The sequence below is a fragment of the Pseudochaenichthys georgianus genome, chromosome 11 (genome assembly GCF_902827115.2).
Source record: "Pseudochaenichthys georgianus chromosome 11, fPseGeo1.2, whole genome shotgun sequence".
Lineage (NCBI taxonomy): Eukaryota > Metazoa > Chordata > Actinopteri > Perciformes > Channichthyidae > Pseudochaenichthys > Pseudochaenichthys georgianus.
In genome coordinates, this window is record NC_047513.1 from 24,957,416 (window position 1) to 24,983,053 (window position 25,638).

Below are 25,638 nucleotides of genomic sequence, written 5' to 3' on the forward strand. Positions count from 1 at the left end.
GAATAGGGTTTGTTTTCTTCTGTTTCTTTACCTATTCTCTACCAGGTAAGCCATTAAGAAAACAGAAAGTCCTATGCGGATGTGACTTTGGGTCACATGCCGATGTGTCCTTGAGCAAGACACTTTAGCACAAATCGCTCCCGTAGGCATGTCTACGGTATTGAAGTGTTTGTATTGTAATATGTTCCAAGTGTTCAACTGGAAGAACAACAACCTTTTTTTATTGCGGAAAAAGGACGGTAAGTTTCAGTAGACACATCAAGTGTACTGCTGTTTGCATATTTGGGGGGGGGGGGGGGGCTGGAGAATAGGGTTTGTTTGATTCTGTTTCTTTACCTATTCTCGTCAGGGTAATTAAGAAAGCAGAAAGTCCTATGCGGATGTGACTTTGGGTCGCATGCCGATGTGTCCTTGAGCAAGACACTTTAGCACAAATCGCTCCCGTAGGCATGTCTACGGTATTGAAGTGTTTGTAAGTTGCTTTGGATAAAAGCGTCAGTTAAATGACATGTAATGTAATGTAATGTGGAAGAAGACCCAGAAGACTCACAATGACCATTTCCTCTCACACGGACGTTAACACAGTATGATGAGTATTGGAGAATAAAGTCTGTTTTCCCCTGTTTCTATTACTTATTCTCCAACAGGTCGGTGACTAAGAAAACAGAAATGGTTGGCGGATGTGTCTCAGGTGGTCAACGTGTCAAAGTGTTTTTTTGTTTTGCAAAAGTAAACGTTTGTCGGTACATGTCCGTCTTTCTATCTAACTCTTTGCGCTTTCTCTCACTATTTTCCAGATCTTATTCCCATCTTTGCTGGACCTCGATGCGTTCTGGAGACGTCTCGGTTGGCTGAGGTTTCTCCACTGTTTTCCTGTTAAAGGGTTTTGTGGAGTTTTTCCTTGTGCAACTTTTTAGATCTTTTTGTACAATTTTGAAATACAATTCAAATATAAAATTCAAATTCTTTGTCTTTCTTTACTTCTAAATGTGTGTGTTCAGCTTTCAACACTGTATACTGTATTTAACTTATTAAGTTGGAAAAACACAATTTGGTTGCCAGTTAATTGAAACTACTGCTAAAAGTCTTGGAGTTTATACATACCCCAAATGTGGCACTAGATGTCAGTATCTTACAGCACATTGTCAAGTTATTGCCTCAGAGCTTTACTCTTGATATGGAAATCACACATGCAGCCAGATTAAAAGGCTGCATGCTCTCAGCAGCGTGTGCAAAGTGCAGACATGCAGGGTTACAGAGTGAAATAAGTTGTGCTGTCTCAGGGATTCCATTTACATGTTTTAAGTGTGTGCTCCAGAGGGGAAAGCATAGAAGAAGAACAACACTTTTTTTCACTCAATGTTTTTTGTATTTTATTGCAGAGTGTTTATACACAGCATTTCAAGTGAAAGTGTAACCATGGTTTCATGTTCAGCTCACCACATTATATCTATGCAGCGATGTTTCCCTGTGTTTTCCGTTGTACCATGAGAGGAGCAGATGGTTTAGCTGAGACGTTTATTATTATCCACAAACTTTTCAAGTTCATATAACGTACAGAGTTCAGAGTGAATGCTGAACCCTGCTCTCCTCTCAGCACACAGCATCTCCTTGAAAACATATTTCAGCTTTGACCACACCTTTCATTTATTTTATAACAATTCACAGAATAGCCTCTTTTCTCTCAGACTATAATACAAGTTTCTACAGAAATTACAAAAATATTACATCAAACGAACCGCACTAATCATGCACACTGTAGTCTACAGTACTCAGTACCTGGCAGCTGAAAAGGGCATTTACACATTTTCTGCAGAACTTCCTGCATGTCCTTCAAAATAGATTACAATTTTAAAAAGGTCTTTATCTTTTTGTCTTTTTACACTTTACAAACAGTTCCTCTGAGATAAATACTTCCTTTGTCTGTTTTGTACGAGTCATTCATTTCAGCATTAGAAACGTATAATGTCGAGTAAAGTGCAAGATGTCCGAGCTTTGCAAATAAATATTTTGCCAAAATAAAAAAGTGAAATGTAACGAACAGTTGTACTCGATATAACCGCACCTGTGAATGTGATATTTGTGAGTTATCTGAGAAATAGGAGGTGACTGTAACAAGAGGGAGGGATGGCTAAAAGCACAGTACCACCGTCCCTTTTAAATGAAAGGCACATCACATCGGATAGAAAACCGTTCTCATTCCTACTCAACACAAACGTGCAGCTGCAGAAGCATTCGCCTCTTTGTTTGAGGATCTCCTGGGATTCTTTGAAACTGGATTAGAGAGCAAATCAAACTTTGTCATCCTAAACAACTGAAATTCACAGCTTAAATAAATGAAAAATAGTGACGTCACAGATGCAAAAACTCACAAGCAAAACGTTTCCCTTAGGACTAACGCGAACATTTTTCCATTCAGTGTAGACGCAGCGGCACTGAATTGAAATGTCCTTTTCCTTGTCAAGTTAAATACATCGGTTGCATTAAAAAACTAAGCGCTATCACGGCTGCAGCTTCTTCACTCAGACACATCAGGCAACATTAGCAGCTGGCAAAAACAGGGGTCTGTGACTGGTGGAATACAACTCTGTAAAGTGAGGCGAAGGCAGGCGGCGGACAGAGATGTCGATTTGAATGATTGTCACGGTGTTTCCACGGAAATGACGACAGGCGGCGGGAAGATCCCATTTATCCATCTGGAGAATCACTAAGTCCTAAAGCGAGAGCTTCCTCTGGGGTCAGGCCGTTCTTCAGAGTGCGCCTCACTGTGAGGAGAGACAAAATACATGATCTATGATTACGTTTATAACGACAGCATGTATACAATTGGTAATTACGTCTCAGCGTTCATGTTTCCCGGTGATATAGACAATGTGTGAATGCATCCGATTGCATTGTGGTAAGTTCAGAGTCAAGTGTGTTTGGAGCCTCACCCATACTGTGCCACACCATATCTCTGCATCACCTTTGATCTTTCTGTTTTTAAACCCTCAACAACAAGTACGCCAACTGTATAAGAAAACATTACTTGGTTGCTGGATTAACCATATCATAATGAGATAGTAAAACAATGACTTACTAACGGCACAACACTAAATCAGACATGTTGAGATAAGGTGAGGTCCCGTTTCGTATTTGTATTTTGTGTCTCGACTGCGACATGTTTCCATGCTTTAATGTTACTGTTTAAAAGACATGATGCAACTGTAACCCCTTAACAAAACTTCATCGTAAAAGTGATCAACCGATTGTATTCTCGCATTATATGAAAGCAGCTTTCCGTGTGATCACCGAAGCTAGCCCTGTGGAGGATGAGTATCTGGTTCAGTTTATGGACAGCGGTTCAGGTTCAGGTCTTACAGGACTTGCGGTTGGCTCTGGACCTCCTCCTCTCTCTGGGCTGGGCTGGACCCTGCGTGGCCGACCTCACTATCCGCTCCATGATCTCGTCTGCATCTGCGTCGTCGTCTCCACCGATCGGAGTGTCCTCCACAGGCGGAGTCCTTGAAGGCATAATGCGACCTGAAAAAAATTGAGAATATTGATCAAGGTTTAAAAAAACAAGACCGATTTAGTGACTCTGGTTTGACTTTGGCCTCCTCGGTGTGATCATATCCAAACTACGGCCCGGGGGTCAAATGCGACCCGCAGCCCATTTAGAAACGGTCCTCAGCTAATTCCAAAAGTATAATGAAATATGGCCCACAAAGAGAAACTTGTGCTTGTCATATATTGTACTTCTTAAATATATATGTAAACATATATTACCCAGTATATATATGTGTTAAAAGGCCCACTTTTCAAATCAATTCAATCAATTGAAGTTGGAAACATTCTCAAACAAATCTTAGTTGATAAAAGTCCAATAACTTAATTACATAACAAGCTTGAAATATACCCTTCATATTTCCTCTTTGTATAAGCAATCTGAAGCTTCTGTTTTAAGGAATGAGCTGCCAACAAAATAAATAAATTAAACCCTATGGAGAGCTGTGATGTAGCTGTTTCATTTTCAAGTATCAAGCATTATTTACCTACATTTGATTGATTTAGCTAACTCATAACTGAACGGATACACCTCACCTCGAGTGAGCGGCCCCGGCCCTTCGTATATTTTTCTGTATGTGGCCCTCAGTGAAAAAAGTTTGGACAGCCCTGATATACATTATATCATCATCGTCGTACCTCCTCTTCCGGGCCGGGATCTCATCCGTGTGCGCAGCCCCGGCACGGCACTGGCCTCCTTGTCCCCCCCGCTGAGGGTGGTCCTCAGCATGGCCTTCATGTGCTCATGCTCTGCAGCATCCTCAGTGTGGCCCAGACCCTGAGGCTGCTCACACTCCTGACTGCCACTGGGGGCGCTGGTGGTGCTGCTGCTGGAGCCATACCGAGCACACTGGGGGGGAGAGACAGAATACAAGAGAATAACAAATCAGCAGCTTGTATTTACTATTTGACTCAAACAAGCCAAGACTGAAAATCAAGGTGCACAGACCCATTCAGCAACAATGAATATTCAGCAACTAGTCTCCCTTTGACGGTTCTTGAATTTAAATGAATTGTAATTGTATGGTTGTACTTATAAAGGTGCTGATATGTTGATCCATGCTCCAATCCGTCCTTATTATTATTATTAGTGCGATAGTTAAGATGTCATGTATTTAATGTATGTTGATTGTTGTGTGTGTACCTGTCAACGGACTGCAGAGAGAAATGAACTAAAAGCTAAATCTGGCATAAATCATCGCTTTTCTTTCCTTCAATTAAAAACCTAATAATAATAAACGGTTACACATCCAACCTGTAGGAACATCCTGGAGAAGTCTAGAAAAGGTTAGTGGTTTCATGCACACACACACACACACACACACACACACACACACACACACACACACACACACACACACACACACACACACACACACACACACACACACACACACACACACACACACACACACACACACACACACACACACACACACACACACACGGACACACACATGCAAGCAGTCAGCACTTATGTGGATACCTCACTCTCCTCTTCATCATCAGACTACAGGGGAAAGAAAGGAGTGAAAGTCAAAGAAAATGAAGAATAAGGCAGCTTTAGATTAAAGGGGACCTATCATGCAAACGGCACTTTTTGATGTCTTTTATACATAAATATGTATCGGGGAAACGCGCAGCGTCAAAAAATAAAACCCTCTCTCTTTTCCTCCGTACCCAAATCTCTAAAAACGGGGGTACAACGGAGCTGATCCAGATTTGCGTCCGATATGACGTAATATCTGAAATGTGGACCCACGGCCCAATCAGAAACGTTGCTATCAGAAACAATGCCCGACTGTTTTGGACGTAATATGGTCGGTGTTTACATTAGCATCGCTAACACTCAGAGCTAACCTGTACTGGAGAGCATGTGCGTGAAGAAGCAGGAAATAAAAAGGAACTCACCTTGTGGTATAACCGGCGTTTCATCACGGCAGTATTTAGTTTAGACAGTATCTGCCGGGTCCCGCATGAGCTCAGACCCCTCCTTTTTTATCAATTATACCCAAAATCAGCATTTTTGAAACAGGAAGTGAAATAGAGGGATATGAGGCATGGCTAGAACGGGTGATCTGTTTGGTGTTTTGAGCAAAACACTTCATAGACATGTTTTTTATACATCTGAGACCTATGCTATTGCCTAAAAATAGCATGATAGGTGCACTTTACGGAAAAAAAGGGGAAAGTAAAAAGATTTGAAAGTCAGAGTGTGGGTAAAGGATTCTGTGTGTACGCGCGTTTGTGTGTGTGTGTGTGTGTGTGTGTGTGTGTGATGCTCACAGGAGCGTTGACGTCCATGATCATCTTCCCTCGGGTCTTGTTGCGTTCTCGGTGGTCGGCCCGTTTCTGTTTCTGCTGCAGCACGCGGTCTCGGGTGGTCCGGTACTCCAGCGCAAACTCACTGAGGATTTTACTGAACCTGTGGACGCTGATCTCCCTCACACTGTAGGCCGGGTGGCCGAGGAACAACAGGAAGGAGTGGAACCTGCCAGAAGGAGAACATCACATTGTATTCAAAGTCCTTGTACTTCTCTCGGTGTAATGCCATTTATTTAGACCGTTAAATATCTATTTTCAGTTTTACTGTACATCAAAATGTGACACTCTAATTACAGTTCATTTTTCCAAGTTTGAAGATGTTTCTTCAGTCATTTTGTGTCTCCTTGTGTTCATTTTGAGTCTTTTTTATGGTGTGTTTATGTGTCTTTGTGGACATTATAAGTGTTTTTTGTCTAGTTTTAGTTATCTTGGGTCTCCATGTGTTTTTTTCATCTAGTTTTTAGTCATTTTGTGTCTCTTTGTAGTCATTTTGAGGCTCTTTATGGATGTTTCATGTGTCTTTGTGGACATTGTAAGTGCCTCTAGTGGGGTTTTGTATAGTTTTAGTTGTATTGTGTGCAAGAGGATCCTTTTAGCTCCACTAAACACTCCTGTGATCCTCGTCTTTAAGTAACAGTAGCATATCAATAAGCTTTTTATTTCTGAATTTCGTAATCGATGAAACGGTGACTCAGTCAGTATCGGATGTAAAGGTTGTGTCTTGTTGAATGGAGGAGGAGAGGTACCTGTTGATGATCCTGCGGTGGACTATCTTGAGGATGATGATCCTCTCAGCGCAGTCCTTGAGGAAGTCAGACATCTTCTGCTTCAGCTGAGGCTTCATCTCGTGCTTGGCGATCACCTTCAGGTGGTCCCATGAGGCTTTGCAGCGCCGCTCCATCTGACACAGGTTCTCCTGCAGCTGGTCGAAATCCACCTGGCGGGGCAGATGTGGAGGTGAATCAGACGTAACGTTTTTGCATAGACATTTACTGATTATTAGAAGTTTTGTTGACTTTTTTGGAATGTTGTCGTACTTAAAATGGCTTGTTTGAAGCAAGAACTAGTGAGAAGACTTTGAAGTTTAGACTCACATTTTAAGGCAGCAAAGGAAGTTAAATGCTTTTAAATTGAACCAAAGTGAAAAGCTTTTACAGTGCAGGGATGCAAAATAGTCTTAATACAAGATTTCCTTTAGTGAGAGCTGAGCGTACTTTTGCAGATCGTGTGATGGCCCCGATCTCAGAGTACAGGTCGGTGCTCTGAGGGAAGTTCTCCACCACCACGGAGCAGGCGTGATGCAGCAGAGACTGCTTATGAACTGTGTCCTTCACCTCGGAAACCTTCTCCAAATATGTCAACTCGAAGCCTTTAGCCTGGACACAAAGCCAAAGAAACATAACTGAGTAAAGAATACATCTGGAGTACTGATATAAAGGTACACTGTGTTCTCACTAGGGCTGCTCGATTATGGCAAAAATCATACTCACGATTATTTTGGTCAATAATTGATATCACGATTATTAAATACGATTATTCATTGACTTTGAAAACATCCATTTATTGAACTTTAAAACAAAAAATTATTTGAACAGTCTCTTTTTAACTGTTGATTACTCTGAACGTATAATTCAACTGAAAAACCAATGCAAATATAAATTAAATAAATGATACATTTAAATAAATAATATCAAAATAATAAATACCAATAAACAAGATCAACAAATATTTTGGAGCGCACTTCCACAAGCTACTAAACATATATAAATATGGTAAATAAAAACAAATGAGACTACAATTAATTAGATCAAATATGTTAGCAAAGCAAAATAATCGTTTTTTTCGTAATTGTGGCACGCCAAAATCGTAATTGCGATTAAAATACGATGAATTGCACAGCCCTAGTTCTCACTGTGAATGATAGTAGCTATGGGATGTCCTTTTGAATCTACAAATGACAGGCTTAGAATATCTACACTTAAAATCACTGAGCATCTCCACAACTACTACAAAGTACTGCTGCAGACAAAGGAAGCTTGTAATAATGTCCCAGTGTGATGAACCAGTAATGATCGTGACTCACATTGGTGCCGTTGAGGAAGTTCCCCATGGAGAGCAGAGTGGCCAGGATGTATCGGAGAGTGTTGTTCTTCTCCAGCTGTTCCATACCTTCCTTCAGATCCTGCAGCGGCTCTGCTACTTCCTGAGAGAAGGCAAACACGCACATCATTAGTGGGGTCAATTAAGACATGTGTTCCTGAGTCTGATAAAAGTGGTTGAACAGGTGCTTGTTTGAGGTCATGAACCGGTTGCTTTCGCGGTCACCCTTCACTACCAAACGTGCTTCTGATTATATGAAGATCTTGTTTGTGAGCAGCAGGTTGCTTTTATGTGCGTGTGTTTTTGTGTGCCTGCACGGTACGTTGCCCTCCATGAAACCTCCCGCTAACAATCCGTCCCACAGAGAAGAGTCGGGAACGCCGTTCTACCGAGAGCGCGCTCAGGAATGATGCTTTTCATGGAGATTAAAGACAACTGCGTCCTGCGCGGAAAGCCCTAAAATGTGCAGGACAGTGGTGTGTTTTTCATTCTCTGGCTTTTCCCTTTGAACTTCTCCTCCAGGATGCGTTCCAGAGGAAGATTAGGACGAGGTGCCGCTAATAAGCGTGCATATTTTGTTATGATGTAACCATGATGATGTTTTGCGGATGTTTTTTGTACTAAGAGGGATGTTGATACCCACTGACACGGGTACAACACACACACACACACACACACACACACACACACACACACACACACACACACACACACACACACACACACACACACACACACACACACACACACACACACACGCACGCACGCACACACACACACTGCACATTTAACAGCTTGGCCTTTCCTTCTCTACATACACATGAAAAGTATCTATATTTTATTTTTGATCAAATAGTTATACATTGGAAAGCACTTGTATCACGTCAGTCAAGGTCAAATTAAATACCCGATTATTATGAGTTTATTGAGATTTGATATTTATTAAATCATACAAGGACAGCTTTGCTACATAATGGCTCACTGATAATTCAAAGCCTGTTGAGGATCCCTTTAAGAATTCAAAATGAACACTGTACACAAACTACTACTTGACTAATACTTTATAATGCTTTAGGAAGGCTTCGGTCTGAGCTTATTGATCCATGAGAGCAGTTTCAGTTTGATCTCATCACAACAGCACTGCCCCGTGTCGATACAGACCTTCTGGATTGTCTCGTAGTCCATCTTGAAGGCCCAGAGCTGGAGTCTGGCGGAGAGCTCGCTGATGGAGGACAGAGTGAGGAGGAACTGCTCAGCCGAGCCCAGCGGGACGTCAGGATTGGCCAGCTGGGCCTCCTGGATCTTCTGCTTCTCCTCCTCTGTGGGGATCATCGTCAGGATTTTCTGAGAGCAACGGCATAGAAGAATATGAGAGGACAGCAGGATACGAGTGAAAAAGATATAGGATTCCTTTCCTGTTAAACACCTGAACTAAGAACATCCATAACATTCACCTGTTTGCAACTTACAAATGATGTATCATAGACTCTTATGGCACTACTTCTATTCTATTTGATTGTATTTACTTGCACTGTTTTATTGTGTTGTACTGTTGGAGGAGCCTGGGACCTAAGATTTTCATCGACATAACTGAACTGGAGCTACTGTATGTACGAATGACAATAAAAGCCTTGAATCTTGAAAAATAGTCTGTATCTCTCACCTCAATGCCCTCCTTGTTTAGCGCATATTCATCAAAGTTAAGGATGGCTGTCTTGATGGTGCGAGGAGGAGGAAGCACCGTCAGACCGATGTTGATGGCGTTACTCCTCTTGGAATCCAAAACGATTATCTCAGTCCGCTTCCCGTCTGCTGCTGTTTTCTAGGACATAAAAAGACAGAGAGGGTCAATGCCGGGTCTCTCCCTCTCCCTCTCTTCTGTCAGTGTGGTCTGCGTTATGGGCTTGTAAGGATTAAAGGGATAATCACTCAGGTTACATTGACTGCATCTGTGGCAACTATATGTTGAGTAGGAACAGGAAATACCTTACAGTATGTGTGTTTTTGTGGGTGTCTGCAGCCATACTGTCACTGTATGTGAACAGATGACCTCACCAGCACTTTATAAGCTATAAATGGAAGGAAGTCGTAATATGTCGGCACATAAAAGTGTAACAGAGTAGCTGCTAAGACCTGGTTACTGCCACGAGGTAATAATACCCTTTCCATATGCAGACTGGAAGACTTACTTTACACCATCACTCTGGCACAATGTGTTATATCTTACAGTTTATGCTGTTAAGTGTAAGACTTCCTCACACTTTTTACGATGCATTTTCTTGTCTACCACTGAGGAGTTGGATCTGCCATTGTTGAAGTCTTTGTACTAAGATAAGTAATGAAATACCAATTTAATTCACGTCATTTAGACATCATTTCTATATAATGTTACACAGAAACTATTAGATGCATGGTTACATCTTGTATTCACGTTACACCATGTTTTTGGAGGAAGCACTATATTCGGGGTTGGGGAAGTTCTGTACAGTTGAACCTGCATAGATGAACACGTGAGTTTTTAAAGCAAAAACATGCTATTATTAAATGAGACTTGTGCTTTCTGTGGTCAGGAAACAGCCGTCTCATCTGAGCTCATCAACCTACCTTTCACTCACATATTTGTCACGCTCTGAGCTTTTACTTCAGACCAAACAATATGGATATACATACGTATAGATAGATAAAAAGGAGCACATTTAGAAAACTAGTAAAGACTGATGGCAGGGTATCTGCAGGAATCCTGAAGTCAAATGTAAAACCTTTTAAGACCTTTTTTAAGACCCTTTCCATACATTTTAAGACCTCATCGCCACTTGGAGTTCTAACCGGTTACCTTGGCAACACACTTTACGTCACATTTACTATATACAGTATTCATTGTCCTTCCTCCTTATCTTCCAACCATTTGGACGCAAACTTGCATTTCCCCATAACGATGTTGTTTAACAACCGGCGTAAACGGAGCTTCGTGCTATCAAGCAGTGAGCGTGCGACGTCCTGTTCAGATGACGTCAAACCCAACGAGATGCCATAAATAAACTCCACAGAATCACACTACACACCTACGCCATGATTACATTCAGGCAGACTGTGGAACACAACCTCTTTGGACAATGTATATACTTATTCAAAACAAGCTACAAAATGTAATACCTTGGAAAATGCCGTTTAATACTTTTAAATAGCCTTAATTTTCGTTAAATTGATTTATCAACTTATAATACTTTTGAAGACCCCGCGGACACCCTGTAGTAAAGACTGATGGATGTATACCTGAAGAATACACAAAATTATACCAATCACGAAGATGAAAACCAGCATGAAATTGGTTTGAACCTTGCAATCTCTAATCTAAAATATCTAAAGCACATACTTAACATTCTGATGGGTTAGGTAAGAAAACCATAGAACCTAAAGAAGGGAACAAAGGAGAGTCTGCCAAAGCAATAATAAAGAACAGAAGAGGTGGCTCTGACCTCCGATGGCTTTGATTTTCTGGTGGTCCTGTAAATCCTGGATTCTCTCATTCACTGACAGCTTTGCTTGAGCTGTTTCGAGTGTCTAGCTGCAGACCACCATCGCTCCGTCACATTATGTGCAGGCCAGAAGCCGGCGGAGGCGAGCCACTTACTGCTACGGCTCTAACAGACGCTGTGGCTTTGAAGCAGCATTTCAGGAGCTCAAAGTGTGAGAGGCCAGCTCCTCATCTTTGCACTTCATACTTTTCTTATTTAGAGGCTTTGGGAGAATTATGAAGGATTCAAAACTCCCATGTTTGATCATGATCAGAACACAAGCGACCTAGATTAACCGTGACATCTTTCAACGACCTTCATGTGCTGGAGATAATGGACTCAAACCCATTGACTTTGTGGCTGTTATTGGCAAAGTGTTTTTGATAAAGATGAGTTTCTACATTTTAGAATTACAAAAATGTCAGATTTATCATGTTAGAATCAGCTTTGGGGAACACTGACCGACAGACAAATTAAACATGTATTACATTCATTAGGAAAATTGTCTGAAGACCATGAAGTTTCAATTTTATGCAATGTGTGATGATTTGTGATGAATATTATATTTCTAATACATATAATGTTTACTTGATATATCTATAGAAATACAACTACTACTACTACCACTGCTGCTACTGCTACTACTACTACTACTACTACTACTACTACTACTACTACTACTACTACTACTACTACTACACTACTACTACTACACCACCACTACTACACCACTACTACTACACTACTACTACTACCACTACTACTACTACACTACTACTACTACTACTACTACTACTACTACTCCTACCACCACTACTACCACTACTACTACACTACTACTACTACTACTACTACTACTACTACTACTACTACTACCACCACTACCACCACTACCACCACTACCACTACTACTACTACTACCACCACCACCACTACTACTACTACTACTTATACGGTCATTCAAATGTATCTTTAACTTTTATCTTTGCCAAATCAATTGCACTCATAATCAGGATTTAGCAACGCTGGAGATATTTTGATGTTTATTATTAACATGAGATCAATATTTCCTTTTTCAAATATCAAGGTTATCGTCTGGTACATCGTGACAACCGTAGTGTGTTGTAAAATGAATGAAAGAACTAACAGCACTTCCGTTAGATGCCAATGTGATAAATAGTTGGTCAAGGCTTACGTTCAGTATCTAACAGTGAGACTATGAGCACTTGTTGTTTACCTTTGTAACAGGCATTTCCTTTGATTTCGTCTCAAACAGGTGTTCCAGTTTGGCGGTGTCCATTTTCACTGGATCCAGTTTGGACCAGAACGAATCTCCGCTCCGCTTGTAGTCCCTGTACTGAGGGTCTGTGGGGCGCACCTGATCACAGAGAAAACACTGCATAAAGTACGGAGAGACAAACAACAACAAATATTTCCTCCGTGTTGACTGGCACTAAAACATGCCGTCTTATAAGTACTCTTAATCTGTGGGAACTCCTGTCCAACCAAAAAGACAGGTCCAACATTTCTGAAAAAGCAAACACGGCACTCTGACTTAATTTCTCCCTGCACCCAGAGGAAGTGATAGCTGTCTGATTGGCCTGACCTTTTTAAAGAGTTTTCCTTAGCGTACTATTTTTTGTGGTTGGGCTCACGGGGCTATTGTTTTTCTTTACAATTCATTATATTTTAGGAAAGTAGTTGTATGTCATGTTTCTAAAGACAACATATTAGCTGTATCCCAGAAGCTACAAGTATCACAATCACAAATCTAGTATCTATGAACTAAAAAACAAGTATCATAATAATAATAATTGTGTTTTTAAATATCCTGGCTTTGACTATTGATAAATTCATTTGTTTTATTAGATCTAAAATGGTAAGACTTAAGATCGACCAGAACAAACGGAATTTTTCCTGTCATACTTTATACTCTTTGGGCATTTTGTGTGACCCTCGGTCTCCACTGATCCTCCTTTGTATAGATGATGTGTAACACTGGATGCTAATATTGATCTGACTGATGTTAATGGTGTTCTTTTCTCGACTCACCTCGCTCCAGAAGAGCCTGATTGTCTTTTTCTTCTTGTTGAAGAGCGGCGGCTCCGAGGGAGGAGGCGCTGGATTTGTGGCACCGAAGCAAGGAGGGGGTGGGGGGCAGCAGCCTAGCATGGGGGGGGGCGGAGGGTAGCGGAGGATGCAGGGCGGGGGAGGCGGAGGGGGCGGCAAGTCACCACACCCTCCCATCAAAACAGCATCCAGAATGTCTTTGTCATCCTCGTCCGTCAGGTCGGTGAAGTTGATGTCTCCGATCCTCAGCTCTCGAGGGCTGGCCAGGAGCTGGTCCCAGATCGAGTCCGATTCCTTTTTGGGTGGGGGAGGAGGGGGCTCATTGGCCGGGACATCGTGGTGAGGGGGGATCGAACTGAGGTCCTTGATTAAGTTTCCAAATCTCTCGGCCAGCGGTCGGATGTTGGAGTGGTGATCTGATTTGTCAGCCTTGTGTTCGCTGTCCTGCTTATCGCCCAGTTGCACGTCAGCATCCTCCTGAGTTTCTTTGTCCTCCCCTTCTCCTTTCTCTTTCTCCTTCTCAACGTCTTCTTCTTCCTCCTCTTCCTCATCGCTGGGCTTCTTGTTCTGGGAGTACAGCATGTCCAGCATGAACAGCTTGCTATTGAGGAGTTTGCCGCACGGCTCGTTCACCTCTGACTCCTTCAAGCCTGGGAAGGAGTTGAGAGGAGAAATATATTAGAAAGACGTCACACTTTAATTGTTAATAGTACTGGTTTAGTGTTTTGTTAAATTAATACAACTATAACCACCTTATTAGGGCTAAACTAAAAAGCTTAAGTTTTGAACAGCCAGCCTGCAACTCAAACTGGAGGTGTTGTTTAAGAGGTGAGAGGGCATACAGGAGGCAGGAGGGTCTGCTGAAAGAGGCTATTGAATGTATTACGGTAACGGTAGCATTTGGTGTTTTTGGAGCTTGACCTTTAGAAAACATCAAGTATTTATCTCTCAATAATTTCCACAAAACGTTGTGCTTTTTCTTTTTTGGTCCAGCATATAAAGTATATCTCAAGCTGGATTTACACTTCTCGAGGCTGCATGTCATGTTAACCAAATTAAACGGTCCAAAAACTAGATGTCCAAAAATGTTTGGAGACATTTGGGATAATCGAAGTACACAACAAAATACAATGAAGGTCTCGTTTAGGATTAGGTTCACATCAGAACTTTACAAGGAATGTAACCTGAATGTTGATTCACATTGCAAAAACAAATCTACCCACCATTGTCATTGACTCCCCTCTCCTCTCTCTCCAGAGTGCTGCTGGCGGAGGAGATGCTGGAGGCCGAGCAGTTGTCCTTCTCATTCACCTCCTCATTCTGTCGCTCTTTGTCACTCAGGATCCCGCTGTCCTCCTCCGCCTCCTCTTTGTCCTTCTCCGGTTCCGGCTCACACTCTTCACTTTCCTCCTCCTTTTCTTCTGCTGCTTCCTCCTCCTGTTCTTCCTCCTGTACTTCCTCCTGTAGCTCCTCCTCTTTCTGTTCTTCCTCCTCTTCGGCAGTGGCCTCTTTTTCCTCTGTTTCTACACTGGCACTGGAGTCCTCAGCCTCTCCTGTCACCAACAAAACCAATCAGTGTTACTTAATTCCCTAAAATTCACATTTATCTCTGCAATGAAATACGGTTTGGGACGTGGTTGTCTTTGATTTCTGCCCATGGGACGCCCCTATATCAACCCACTCTCACGCACTGATAAGAAGAAAAAAACACCCCGCCCCCCCCTATGCACTAATGTAAACAATATGGCAGGTACAGAAAGCCAAGTTGTTGCAGGACCAGGATATGAACAGGAAATGAAGAATTAAATTCCTGTTTATGTGAAAACACACACACACACACGTCACTCTGCAGTACAGTCCATGCAGTGATGCAGGCGGCTTAGAATAACACGACACAGTGAGGCCTCATACACTCACCTGAGTGAGCTACAGTACCTCAGCTCATGGCTGTGCATGCACTCGGCTCCAAAACAAGGCTTTTTTTCTTACACAAGATGTTTTGGCATTACACTTTCAAAAAGGCCTTTCAGAAACCCATCTGACCCTTTCACCTATTTCCTCTCTCTGTGTATTTGTTTCTTTCTAACCCCCTGACAGGTTCCCCTCCTCTCCCTCAGTATTTTCCACACTCTGTCTCGCCTCGCCTTCTTTTGCTCACGCCAACATTGTTGTTTAAAGGGCAGAAACAATTTAAAGGTTAAGCATGATTGCTTTGGGGTGCACTGTTAGGAGTTGCACTGGGGACCTTCTGGTTTGAATTATAAGTCCCCCAAACATTAGGAAGAATTCAAAGTCATACAAATGCTCTGAAATCTCTAAAACATCTTTCAGCCGGAGCGATTCAACGCGTTGATATTCAGTTATCACCTTTACATAGTCATTTTAATTGTTAACTCTCGCGCTGGATTTAGATTGCCTGACTTTACAAGCGGACAGAAATAGTTGATTTTATTTCGTGTTCATCCACGAGTCGATTACGCAATTAAAACCAGGTTTGTTTCACAGTAACCTTTTTAAAACATATTTTCACGAGTATTTAAAGTAATAGTAATGCTAACTGTACTAGCAGGAGAAACTTTTGTAATCTAGTAGCTGAAGTGATACCGACTACTCATGTATATTTTAATACAAAACCTAATACAATTAGCAACAGTATTGTAATTACCTCTTTTAAACAAACAAGGAGACAATGTTACATTTCACAATACTATGTTTAGTTGATTACATGTCAGTCTAACATCTTGTCATCTAATCAAAACTCCACAAAGACACAAATTATTTCAGAGCTACTCCATCATACAGTATTCTCAGTTCACCTACCAGTTTCAGAGGCGGTGTAGGGGGTGGCGGGGGTCTCCGCTTCGAGGTCAGCGTCTGCGTCCTCATGGGAGGCGAAAGAGGATGGGGTGCTGCTGCGCGATGACGAGGGCCAGGCCTCCGCGGGTTCGAAGGTCAGGCCGAGGTCAGGGCGAGTCCTGGATACCCGGACGTGCTCTCTCTCGTACTCCTCCGCCGCCTGGCGCTCCACATTCTTATACCTGAAGGAGAGGGAGGATCAGAGGAGGCAGAAGGAGACAATGACCTTCTGTGTTGCCCTTTCTCAGCAAGGCTGCACTCAATTTTGGTATTTGCCAAAATGCCCTAAACTAAACTAGTTACCACTTGTTGCCCATTTACTTAAATTCATCACAAACTTTCAACCTTTTTACTTTTCGAAACACTCATGCCACCACATAAGACCAACCTCACACCTACACCTCGCCTCACAACGCATTCATCACTCATTTCCTGCAGTCTAGAGATCCACCATCCTGTCTAGCTTAATGTTCACATATCACCTGCAGTCCTAATGTGCGACCAGAGGGAGTTTGAAAAATAAGAGAAACTGTAAGCGTGTTGAAGAAAGAAGAACAACCTCAGAGAAGAATAGAAGAGATAAGGAGAAGTTAATGTCAGCTAGGCTGCGGAAAGGCCAACCATCAGAAGTGAATCAAAGTAAACCTGTTCAAGATGTGTCTCGATCAGCTCTCCTCCCTTGTCCTTTTCCTTTCTCTTCATCTCCTTCCTTCCCTACTAAATCTTACCATCCACCCTAGCAGCCAAACACACATTTCGGGCACTTTGTAAACTCTCTCTCTCTCCACCTCTCCCTCTCTCTAACCACTCCTCTTTCCCACCATATCATGAATGTGTAGAGCTTCTGTTCAGAGCTCATTAGCATCAAGCCACTTCACAGGTCTGATGAAACTGGATACTAATACACATATGTGTGTCTGTGTGTGTTAATACGAGTGACAGAAAGCAAGTGACAAATGTGTGTTGTGTGCTTCACTTGGCTGTATTTCTTAATACACTTAGATATAAAATTAATTCAATTGTAGTTATGCTATTTACTTCCATAAATCACTTTTTGATAAGCCGTTTGCTGCGGGTGTTTTATAAGCTGCACTTTAACTATACAGTAGCTGTTCTGTGTCATTTGCTAATTAGCACTTTGTAACCAGCAGCTAACCAATTAGCACACAAAAACAGTGTTTAGTGGCTTCAACAAACCTAAAGCGTTTGCTACTGTCGAAGCTTAAGGAAACCAGTTTCCGGTAAACTCTATTATATACGCCATGAACAATTATTTTTGGACTGTTGACTGATATTTAGGCCATCATAACACTTTTTGCCACTGTGCTGTACACAGATTTTGTCAGGTTAAAAAGGTAGGGGGATAAACTGAACCACTATATAATGTAAGGGTGCTTCTAGTGTGATCCTGAATCTAAGCGTGACCTCATTTACCCTCTCGAGTAACGCTCTTGTTTCTCGTGAGTTACATTTGCATAGAAACATAAAAATGAGCCTCATGAAAATTCTTTGTGTGTCTTTAAAAGTACATGTGCTTGAGTAAAACGAGTGTGTGTGTCGGAATGTGTATTCTGTGTGAAGAGCTTAACAAATCTCTTAGAATGAAGCCAAAACAAACAAGACCTTGGCAGAGTGCTCTAGTTAAAATGCTGCTCTTTAAGAAAGGAGAAACAGAGCAAAGAGAAATCGGCTAAGCATCCCCCCCAACCTTTTTAACCTGAGAACAATTACTCTATTACCGGGCTTCCCAAACCACAAGGCAAGGCAAGGCAAGTTTATTTATATAGCACTTTTCAACACAAGGCAATTCAAAGTGCTTTACAAAAAACGAAAGACATTAAGAAAATGGCATTAAAAAGAAAAGCTAATAAAATAAACATTAAAAGAAAAAATACATGGATAAAAGTTACAGTGCAGTTTAAGATATGAATAGTTCAATTAAAAGCAGCGACAAAAAGAAAAGTCGTCAGCCTGGATTTAAAAGTAGTCAGAGTTGCAGCGGACCTGCAGGTTTCTGGGAGTTTGTTCCAGATATTTGGAGCATAATAACTGAACGCTGCTTTACCATGTTTAGTTCTGACTCTGGGGACAGAAAGCTGACCAGTCCCTGAAGACCTGAGAGATCTGGATGGTTCATAATTTAGCAGGAGGTCAGAAATGTATTTTGGGCCTAAACCATTCAGTGCTTTATAAACCAGCAGCAGTATTTTGAAATCTATTCTTTGACACACAGGAAGCCAGTGTAAAGACTTCAGAACAGGAGTGATGTGATCCACTTTCTTAGTGTTAGTGAGGACTCGAGCAGCGGCGTTCTGAATCAGCTGCAGCTTTCTAATAGATGTTTTAGTGAGACCTGTGAAGACACCATTGCAGTAGTCGAGTCTACTGAAGATAAAAGCAAGTTTTTCCAAATCCTGCTGTGACATTCGTCTTTTAATCCTAGATATATTCTTTAGGTGATAGTAGGCTGATTTAGTAACTGTTTTAATGTGACTGTTGAAACTCAGGTCAGAGTCCATGACTACACCTAGATTTCTGGCTTTATCTGTTGTTTTGAACATTGCAGACTGAAGCTCAGCGCTAACTTTTAAACGTTCTGCCTTGGCTCCAAAAACCATTACCTCAGTTTTATCTTTGTTTAATTGGAGAAAGTTCTGACACATCCAGTCATTGATTTGTTCAATGCACTTACTCAGTGTTTGAATTGGAGCATAGTCTCCTGGTGAAATTGTTACGTAAATTTGTGTGTCATCCGCATAGCTATGGTAACTTATTTTGTTGTTCTTCATTATCTGAGCCAGTGGTAGCATGTAGACGTTAAAGAGAAGAGGCCCCAAGATGGAGCCTTGAGGTACCCCACATGTCATATTTGTCAACTCAGATGTGTATTTACCTATAGAAACAAAGTTGTTTCTGTCCTTTAAGTAGGATTCAAACCAATTTAGAACTGTTTCCGAAAGTCCCACCCAGTTTTCCAGTCGGTCTAGTAATATGTTGTGGTCAACAGTGTCAAACGCAGCACTGAGATCTAATAATACTAACACTGAAGTTCTGCCACTGTCTGTGTTTAAGTGGATGTCATTAAAGACCTTTACAAGAGCAGTCTCAGTGCTGTGGTTTGGACGAAAGCCTGACTGGAACACATCAAAACAGCTATTTAAATGCAAGAAATTACTCAACTGTTGAAAAACAACTTTTTCAATGATTTTACCTAGAAATGGGAGGTTTGATATGGGCCTGTAACAGGCTGAAACATATTCCCCGTGGGTTCAGATGTTGAGTGTGTGTTGTTTTGACTTAGTGCACACACTTACCTCTCATCCCGCGCAAGCCTGGCCTCTTCCATTTTATCCACATAGTCACGGCTGTGAGAGACACACAAAAAAACAATTTAGAGCATAATAGTCATACCCTACTGCAGGATGGTCCACTTTGCTAAAGAATTCAGATAAAGAAGTTTTGCCGCTGTTAGCTAGCTAACGTTCCCTCGAATGGGAGACAACACTTCGCCAGTTAAAGCTCCAAAGCTTGTGGAAAAATGATATGACCCTAAATACATTCATTTTCAGATTGGAAGCAATGATGTGTGAGGGTAAGCAGTATTTTTAACTCCGTTATCACAGCTGACAGTGGCACATATTTACAGACCAGTTTTTGCTTGAGTGTTTTTTGTCATGATATGATTTTTCTAGTTTGTTTGTGGTTCTCTGTTTCATGAGAAGTGGCTTTTAAGTTACCAAAGTTTAAGAACCCCTAATCCAAATGTGTGACTTGGAGTCTATTTGGATCATCCAGATTCCTGTGGCGTCTCACCTGTGCTTGTTCCTCTCCTCTCTCTCTATCCTCTGCAGCCGCTCCTCTCTCTCCCCCCGACGGCGCTCTCGCTCGGCCGCCAGAGATTCCTGGTGTTGTCGATACGAGGAGGAGAGAAGACCTCCCAAAGCAGGCCTGAACAAGTGTGATGCAGTGATTAATAGTGATACATTGGGTTTATAAAGCACACTACTTCAGAAGAACATTTCTTCCTAGAGCGAGAAATGTAGATTATTCTTCATAATAATCTGTTCTTAAATGCTAGTTTATCCTTCTGCAACATTGTGGGACAATATGAACATACAAATAGCTAAATCTGTCTAAAACACAACACATGTTTCCTGCATCAACAGAGCTTCTATATGTGTTTGACACGCCATCAGTTATGTTTTAATGATTGTATTCTCCATGGAGGAAGTAGGAGCAGCTGCTTAGTAAAAAGGGGACCAGAGAGCTGAGATCACTTTCCCTTCAGTACGTCATGGCCATGAATTCACCACATGGCTGCACACAGTCCACACTTGTTACACGTGAGTAGTGTTGCACGGTGTACCGATACTTGAAAGGTACCGCGATACCCTGCCGTTAAAAACGGTACGATTCCTCCGTTTCATTAGTATCGGTACTTTAAGAATGACGGGGAAAAGTAGTGATGGCAGTTTGACACTGAAGCTTCGAACGGAGCTTCAACCCTGGACTTCCTATTCCATAGAAGCAGTGCTTCGAAGCTTGCTTCAAATCACGTGACATGTGACGTCCGAAGCAGCAACTGCTTCAAGTCACGTGACATGTGACGTCCGAACCAGCAACTGCTTCATTTCCTGAATGAATCAACTCACTGGTTCGCCGTCCAATCAGGTGATTCAATGCACTGCCTCGTCTCGATTCTGACAGGTGACAGGTTGAAACAGTTTCAAACTTGAGCGCTTCAACACTTTATAACCGCTCTAAACAATGCGCAATGTGTGGGTTGTTGTTGCTGTTGAGTTGTTGTTGGCATTGCATTTGAATTGGATCATTATAGAGCAAGCCAGGAAGAAAGATAGGTCGTTATGGCTCGTGAAACACTTCGAAATGTGGAGAAGCTGTGAACAAAAAGAAAATGAGTAATATAAAAACACTTTGATGGTCTAAGGAATAGATAGCCCAGTGGATAGAGCCGGCGGCCAGGGTGCTGCGATGTCCTCCGCGCAGCTGGTTCAAAGCCCGGAGTAGTTACACTTTTAATCATTGCTTTTCAACTTTAATACTTTAATGACTGATAAAAGGCCCTCTCAGCCCAAAAAAAAGTCCAGCACTCTCTAGTCTCTTCTCAATAACCCAATACACACAATTATCAATCTTTAATTGCAAATAGAACATGATATTCAGTCTTAGTGTGTGTGCATCGAATATTTTTCAGGCAAAGATACGTTAAACCCACTGCAGCCTTGCACTTCGCCAAGAGAGGTCGCTGTAACTGAAGCTTCGAGAAATGAACCTATTTCCGACACAATTGTCCAAGTGGTTCGAAGCTTCTTTCAAAGCTTCATTTTGCCATCACTAGGGAAAAGTACTCCCGTGAAAAAGCGCCGTTTTAATAAGAGCCGTGTGTGTTCAGCGCTCTGTTTCCACTCCCTGCACTGCAGCTGTGCCTGCAGTCCCGCTCCTCTCAAGCACGCTCTAAGTCCCTCCCCTCTCTCGTGCACGCGGCCACGCGCTAGCTGCCAGAGCATGTGAGAAAACGAGAAGCATGGCTGCAAGTGGGAGTGCAACTGCCGCTGCGCCTCGGCTTGTTGACAAAAAAGACGCCAGAAGTCCGTGAACGGGCCGTTCAGGTGTAGTGTTCAGAGCAGAGCTCCCTGTCGGAGCGCAGAGCGTGATGTGCACTGAAAAGTTTTTCTGTCGCAATATTATCGTTGAGCAAACTTAACTAGCAAACTAGCATCACTATCTGCTAACGTTAGCTTTAGCCTTCGTTTTCTATTAGTTTTTTTCATAGGCTATAAACGGAGGTGGTATAAGTATATATCTTGTACTTGCGTAAAAGTAGAAGTACCCAGGTCTTGTACTTGAGTTAAAGTAGAAGTACCAGAATGTAGGAACAATCCTGCAATCAACATTTTCCCAAATAAAAGTACAAAAGTATTATCATCAAAATATAGTTAAAGTAGCGACAGTAAAAGTAGAAGTACTCAGGTCTTGTACTAGAAGCACCAGAGTGTAGGAATACTCTGTTACAGTAAAAGTACTGCATTCAAAATGTTCCTCAAGTAAAAGTATTAAAGTAGCGACAGTAAAAGTAGTCATTGTTTGATTGGTCCATTTCAGAATAATATATATGATATGTTTTATAATGATTGATCATGAAAGTGTTCTCAAAACTGTTGAAGGTGCAGCTAGTCTGAATGACGTTGTATACTGCAGGGTAGCTGGTGGATTTACTCCAGGTGGAACTACAGTCTGGTACACTTGGTTATATTTCACATCATTCATCCAGATCTGTGAAGTAACTAAAGAGATTAATACATGTAGTGGAGTAAAAGTACACCATGTACCTCTGAACTGTAGTGGATTAGAAGTACAAAGTAGCAAAAGAAACATTGAAATACTTAAATAAAGTACAAGTATCTCAAAATTGTACCCAAGTAGTACTTGAGTTTATGGACTTAGTTACTTTACACCAGTGGCTATAAAGATAGAAAGACTAAGCCTTGCACAGAGGCATGAAAATACATTTTCAAAATGCTCAACAGTGCTGCCAAAATGTTAAACTCACTGCTACACAATTAAAATAAATGCTTTTATATATATTTATATTAGATGTGACTCTTTGGCGTTTCTGTTATTATTACCTGCTGCTTTAGTTGTTCTGGCTGCTAAAATCATCTGTTATTCCTAATTGTAAAGCCGATATTCGGTGGGGTCGGGGGCTCGGATCCTTGTCACCTTGTTCATACCTGATGAGTTTGCATCCCTGATAATATTTAAGACTGTTTCCCTTTTTTTAAGAAAAGTATCGAAAAAGAATCGGAATCGCAATTCTTGACTTGGTATCGGTATCGAAACCAAAATGTTGGTATCGTGACAACACTACACGTGAGTGTGTTTATGTTTGGTCGTGCAAACACATGTGAAGATGTAGTTGTATGTTTACCTTTAGAGTGCACGTGGGTGTATTTTAAGCATGCTTTCATGTGGAGACTCTCACCTGGAGGTTGTGGGCGTATTTGGGGTGCTGAGAGAGGAATAGGACGAGAGACCGCCATTCCTGGAGAAAAGAGAAAGTAGTTGACAGTAAGTGACCCCGCCAGTGCATCATTGACCAGTGCAGGGCTGGTGGCGAGAAATGAAGCCTGTGTTACATAACAGGAATGCTGCGTGTGCGACACTAAAGTGATCCGAATGTATTTATAACTGCTGTGGTGTTTATCTGCTTATGTTTGTGGATAATTCCAGAAAGGTGTCTCATTTACAGTCCGCTGTGAAACTGAAAATAACTTTTGCTCAAGTGAATATATTTTTTGAAGCTGTTATACAAGTGTTTGGAACAAGACGAAAATAACAGAATATAAAAATGCACGATTAGCAAACAGGACTTTAGATCTAAGCATTTGAATATCGAATAATAACAAGCAAAATAAGTTTAGGCTAAACATCTCACACAGGAATACAAAAAGTGAAGTTTAGAAAAGGCAGAAAATGATCATACAACGAAGCAAAGAAAGATTATACAGAAATATAAGTGCTGTACTAGAGGTGTGGTTGAAAAGGAGTGAAAAGCTGAGACAAAGGGAAACAAAGTGTGGATTTTAAACAAGTGTGGCCTATCAACGCGTTGACAGAACTAAGAAAAAGAAATGTGAAGAAACAATAAGTGATAACAAGAGCGTTGATAGGCTGAAGGTGAGAAGCTGTGCAGTCAAAGAAGTGAAAAAGAACCGGTGTAAAGGGAAGGTGATGAAAAACAAACGTGGTGCCAAGAGACCAAGCTGGAGCAAGGATAAAAGCCAGAAGCACAAGTGAGAAATGAAAAAGCAGTTTTCTGTGCTTCTTGAACTCGAGGGAGGTTGAGTTCTGCTGTCCGCCTGACCTGGGAGACGTTGTTGTTTTGGGTGACTCCTCGCTGGGTTTGGGTGGAGCCGGGGGCGACGGCTCCTCATCGAGGTCGTAGGAGAAGAGGTGGAAGGGTGAGTGGGGCAGGTAGGGCATGTGTTCGGGGGAGGGGCGGGAGCTGCCGCGCGATGGCGGGCTGACCTCCTTGGTGGCCGGGACAGTGATGATGGGCCTCTTCCTGGCCAGCAGGGAGGCCAGGAGGGAGGGTGGGTCGGGGGGGCTGAGAGGGGAGGACACGGGAGGAGATAAGGTGGGGGTAATGGGGGGGTGGATAGCGGGTGGATCAGTCCGATTCCTCTGCTCCTCTTCTCTTAGACTCTCCTTCCTGGAAGTGATGGTGATGGACTGCACGGTGGATCGGTGAGCTGTAGATGGAAGGTGTGTGGCGGGGCTAGGAACAGAGGAATGGATCGAGAGGAATACATTGATGAAACTTGGCAAATGAAATAGAAGCAATACCATATGTTCCCCTGGGAGACTTAAAGGGATAGTTTGAAATGTTTTAAGAGGGATTGTATGAGGTACTTTGCCTTCTATTTTTGGTCGGCAGGCCCTCAGTTTGGAGAAACAGACAGAAGTTACATCACAGGAGAAAATACATCTATCGCTTGGGACTTGGTACTTTTGTGAATCCAAAATATCGAAAGACAGATATTAACACACAACAACAAAAAAACGAATCAAGGCAATGGAACGCTAGTAGCTTATGTGTTCTGCAAGATAAGTGCAGATACAAGTCTGTTGGCTTTGAAAAGAGCATACACCACAACACAGACTATATCACCCCTTGCTGCTAAATACCAACAAACTATGTGCAATATATAAATGCCGTTAATAACTGTAATATATACCTGGCTGCTAAATCCTTAGAATTGTTCCAAGGTGTGTATTTTGTAAATGGTGTAACTTGCTGCTGTTAAATACCAACCACCTATGTGCTAGATGTGAAATATATATAGATGCCGTTAATAACTGTGTAATATATACCTGGCTGCTAAATCCTCAGAACTGTTACAGGATGTGTATTTTTTTAAATTATGTAACTTTTTATTTTTTATTATATTCTTTTATTATATCATAACTTAGTACGTCACATATTTAACATATGTAACATTCAGCTGTCTGTGGCTCTTTTTCCTGCTGTAACTACGCAAATGTCCCCTCCGTGGGACTAATAAAGGTATTCTGATGGATAAAACAGCTGCAGTTACTTCAGGTTCAGGTTCAGGCATGTCTGACAGCAAGTGGTGAAGACATCTCAATAAAGAGTACACTAACTGATCATGATATTTTGGTTACGTTGTTTTCAAAGGTGAAT

General features: G+C 41.8%; 1 protein-coding gene across 5 annotated transcripts in view; it reads right to left on the minus strand.

The window, feature by feature from the left end:
• Window positions 1-1,843: 1,843 nt before the first annotated feature.
• The window catches only part of fhod3a (formin homology 2 domain containing 3a), a 91,782-nt gene continuing 67,987 nt past the window's right edge, over window positions 1,844-25,638 (minus strand). For 3 of the 5 annotated variants that reach the window (XM_034094672.2, XM_034094671.2, XM_034094669.2), the window contains 18 exons: window positions 24,298-24,711; window positions 23,416-23,475; window positions 20,226-20,360; window positions 19,727-19,777; window positions 16,377-16,594; window positions 14,780-15,109; window positions 13,539-14,206; window positions 12,724-12,864; window positions 9,635-9,793; window positions 9,133-9,315; window positions 7,955-8,074; window positions 7,086-7,247; window positions 6,618-6,808; window positions 5,833-6,037; window positions 5,033-5,056; window positions 4,186-4,396; window positions 3,361-3,522; window positions 1,844-2,765 (listed from right to left, as the gene is read on the minus strand). In XM_034094672.2, the coding sequence (XP_033950563.1) occupies window positions 2,689-2,765; window positions 3,361-3,522; window positions 4,186-4,396; window positions 5,033-5,056; window positions 5,833-6,037; window positions 6,618-6,808; window positions 7,086-7,247; window positions 7,955-8,074; window positions 9,133-9,315; window positions 9,635-9,793; window positions 12,724-12,864; window positions 13,539-14,206; window positions 14,780-15,109; window positions 16,377-16,594; window positions 19,727-19,777; window positions 20,226-20,360; window positions 23,416-23,475; window positions 24,298-24,711 (3,511 nt within the window). In that variant the 3' untranslated portion in view covers window positions 1,844-2,688. The remainder of the gene's footprint in view (window positions 2,766-3,360; window positions 3,523-4,185; window positions 4,397-5,032; window positions 5,057-5,832; window positions 6,038-6,617; window positions 6,809-7,085; window positions 7,248-7,954; window positions 8,075-9,132; window positions 9,316-9,634; window positions 9,794-12,723; window positions 12,865-13,538; window positions 14,207-14,779; window positions 15,110-16,376; window positions 16,595-19,726; window positions 19,778-20,225; window positions 20,361-23,415; window positions 23,476-24,297; window positions 24,712-25,638) is intronic. The other 2 variants (XM_034094673.2, XM_034094670.2) reach the window with 2 other exon arrangements.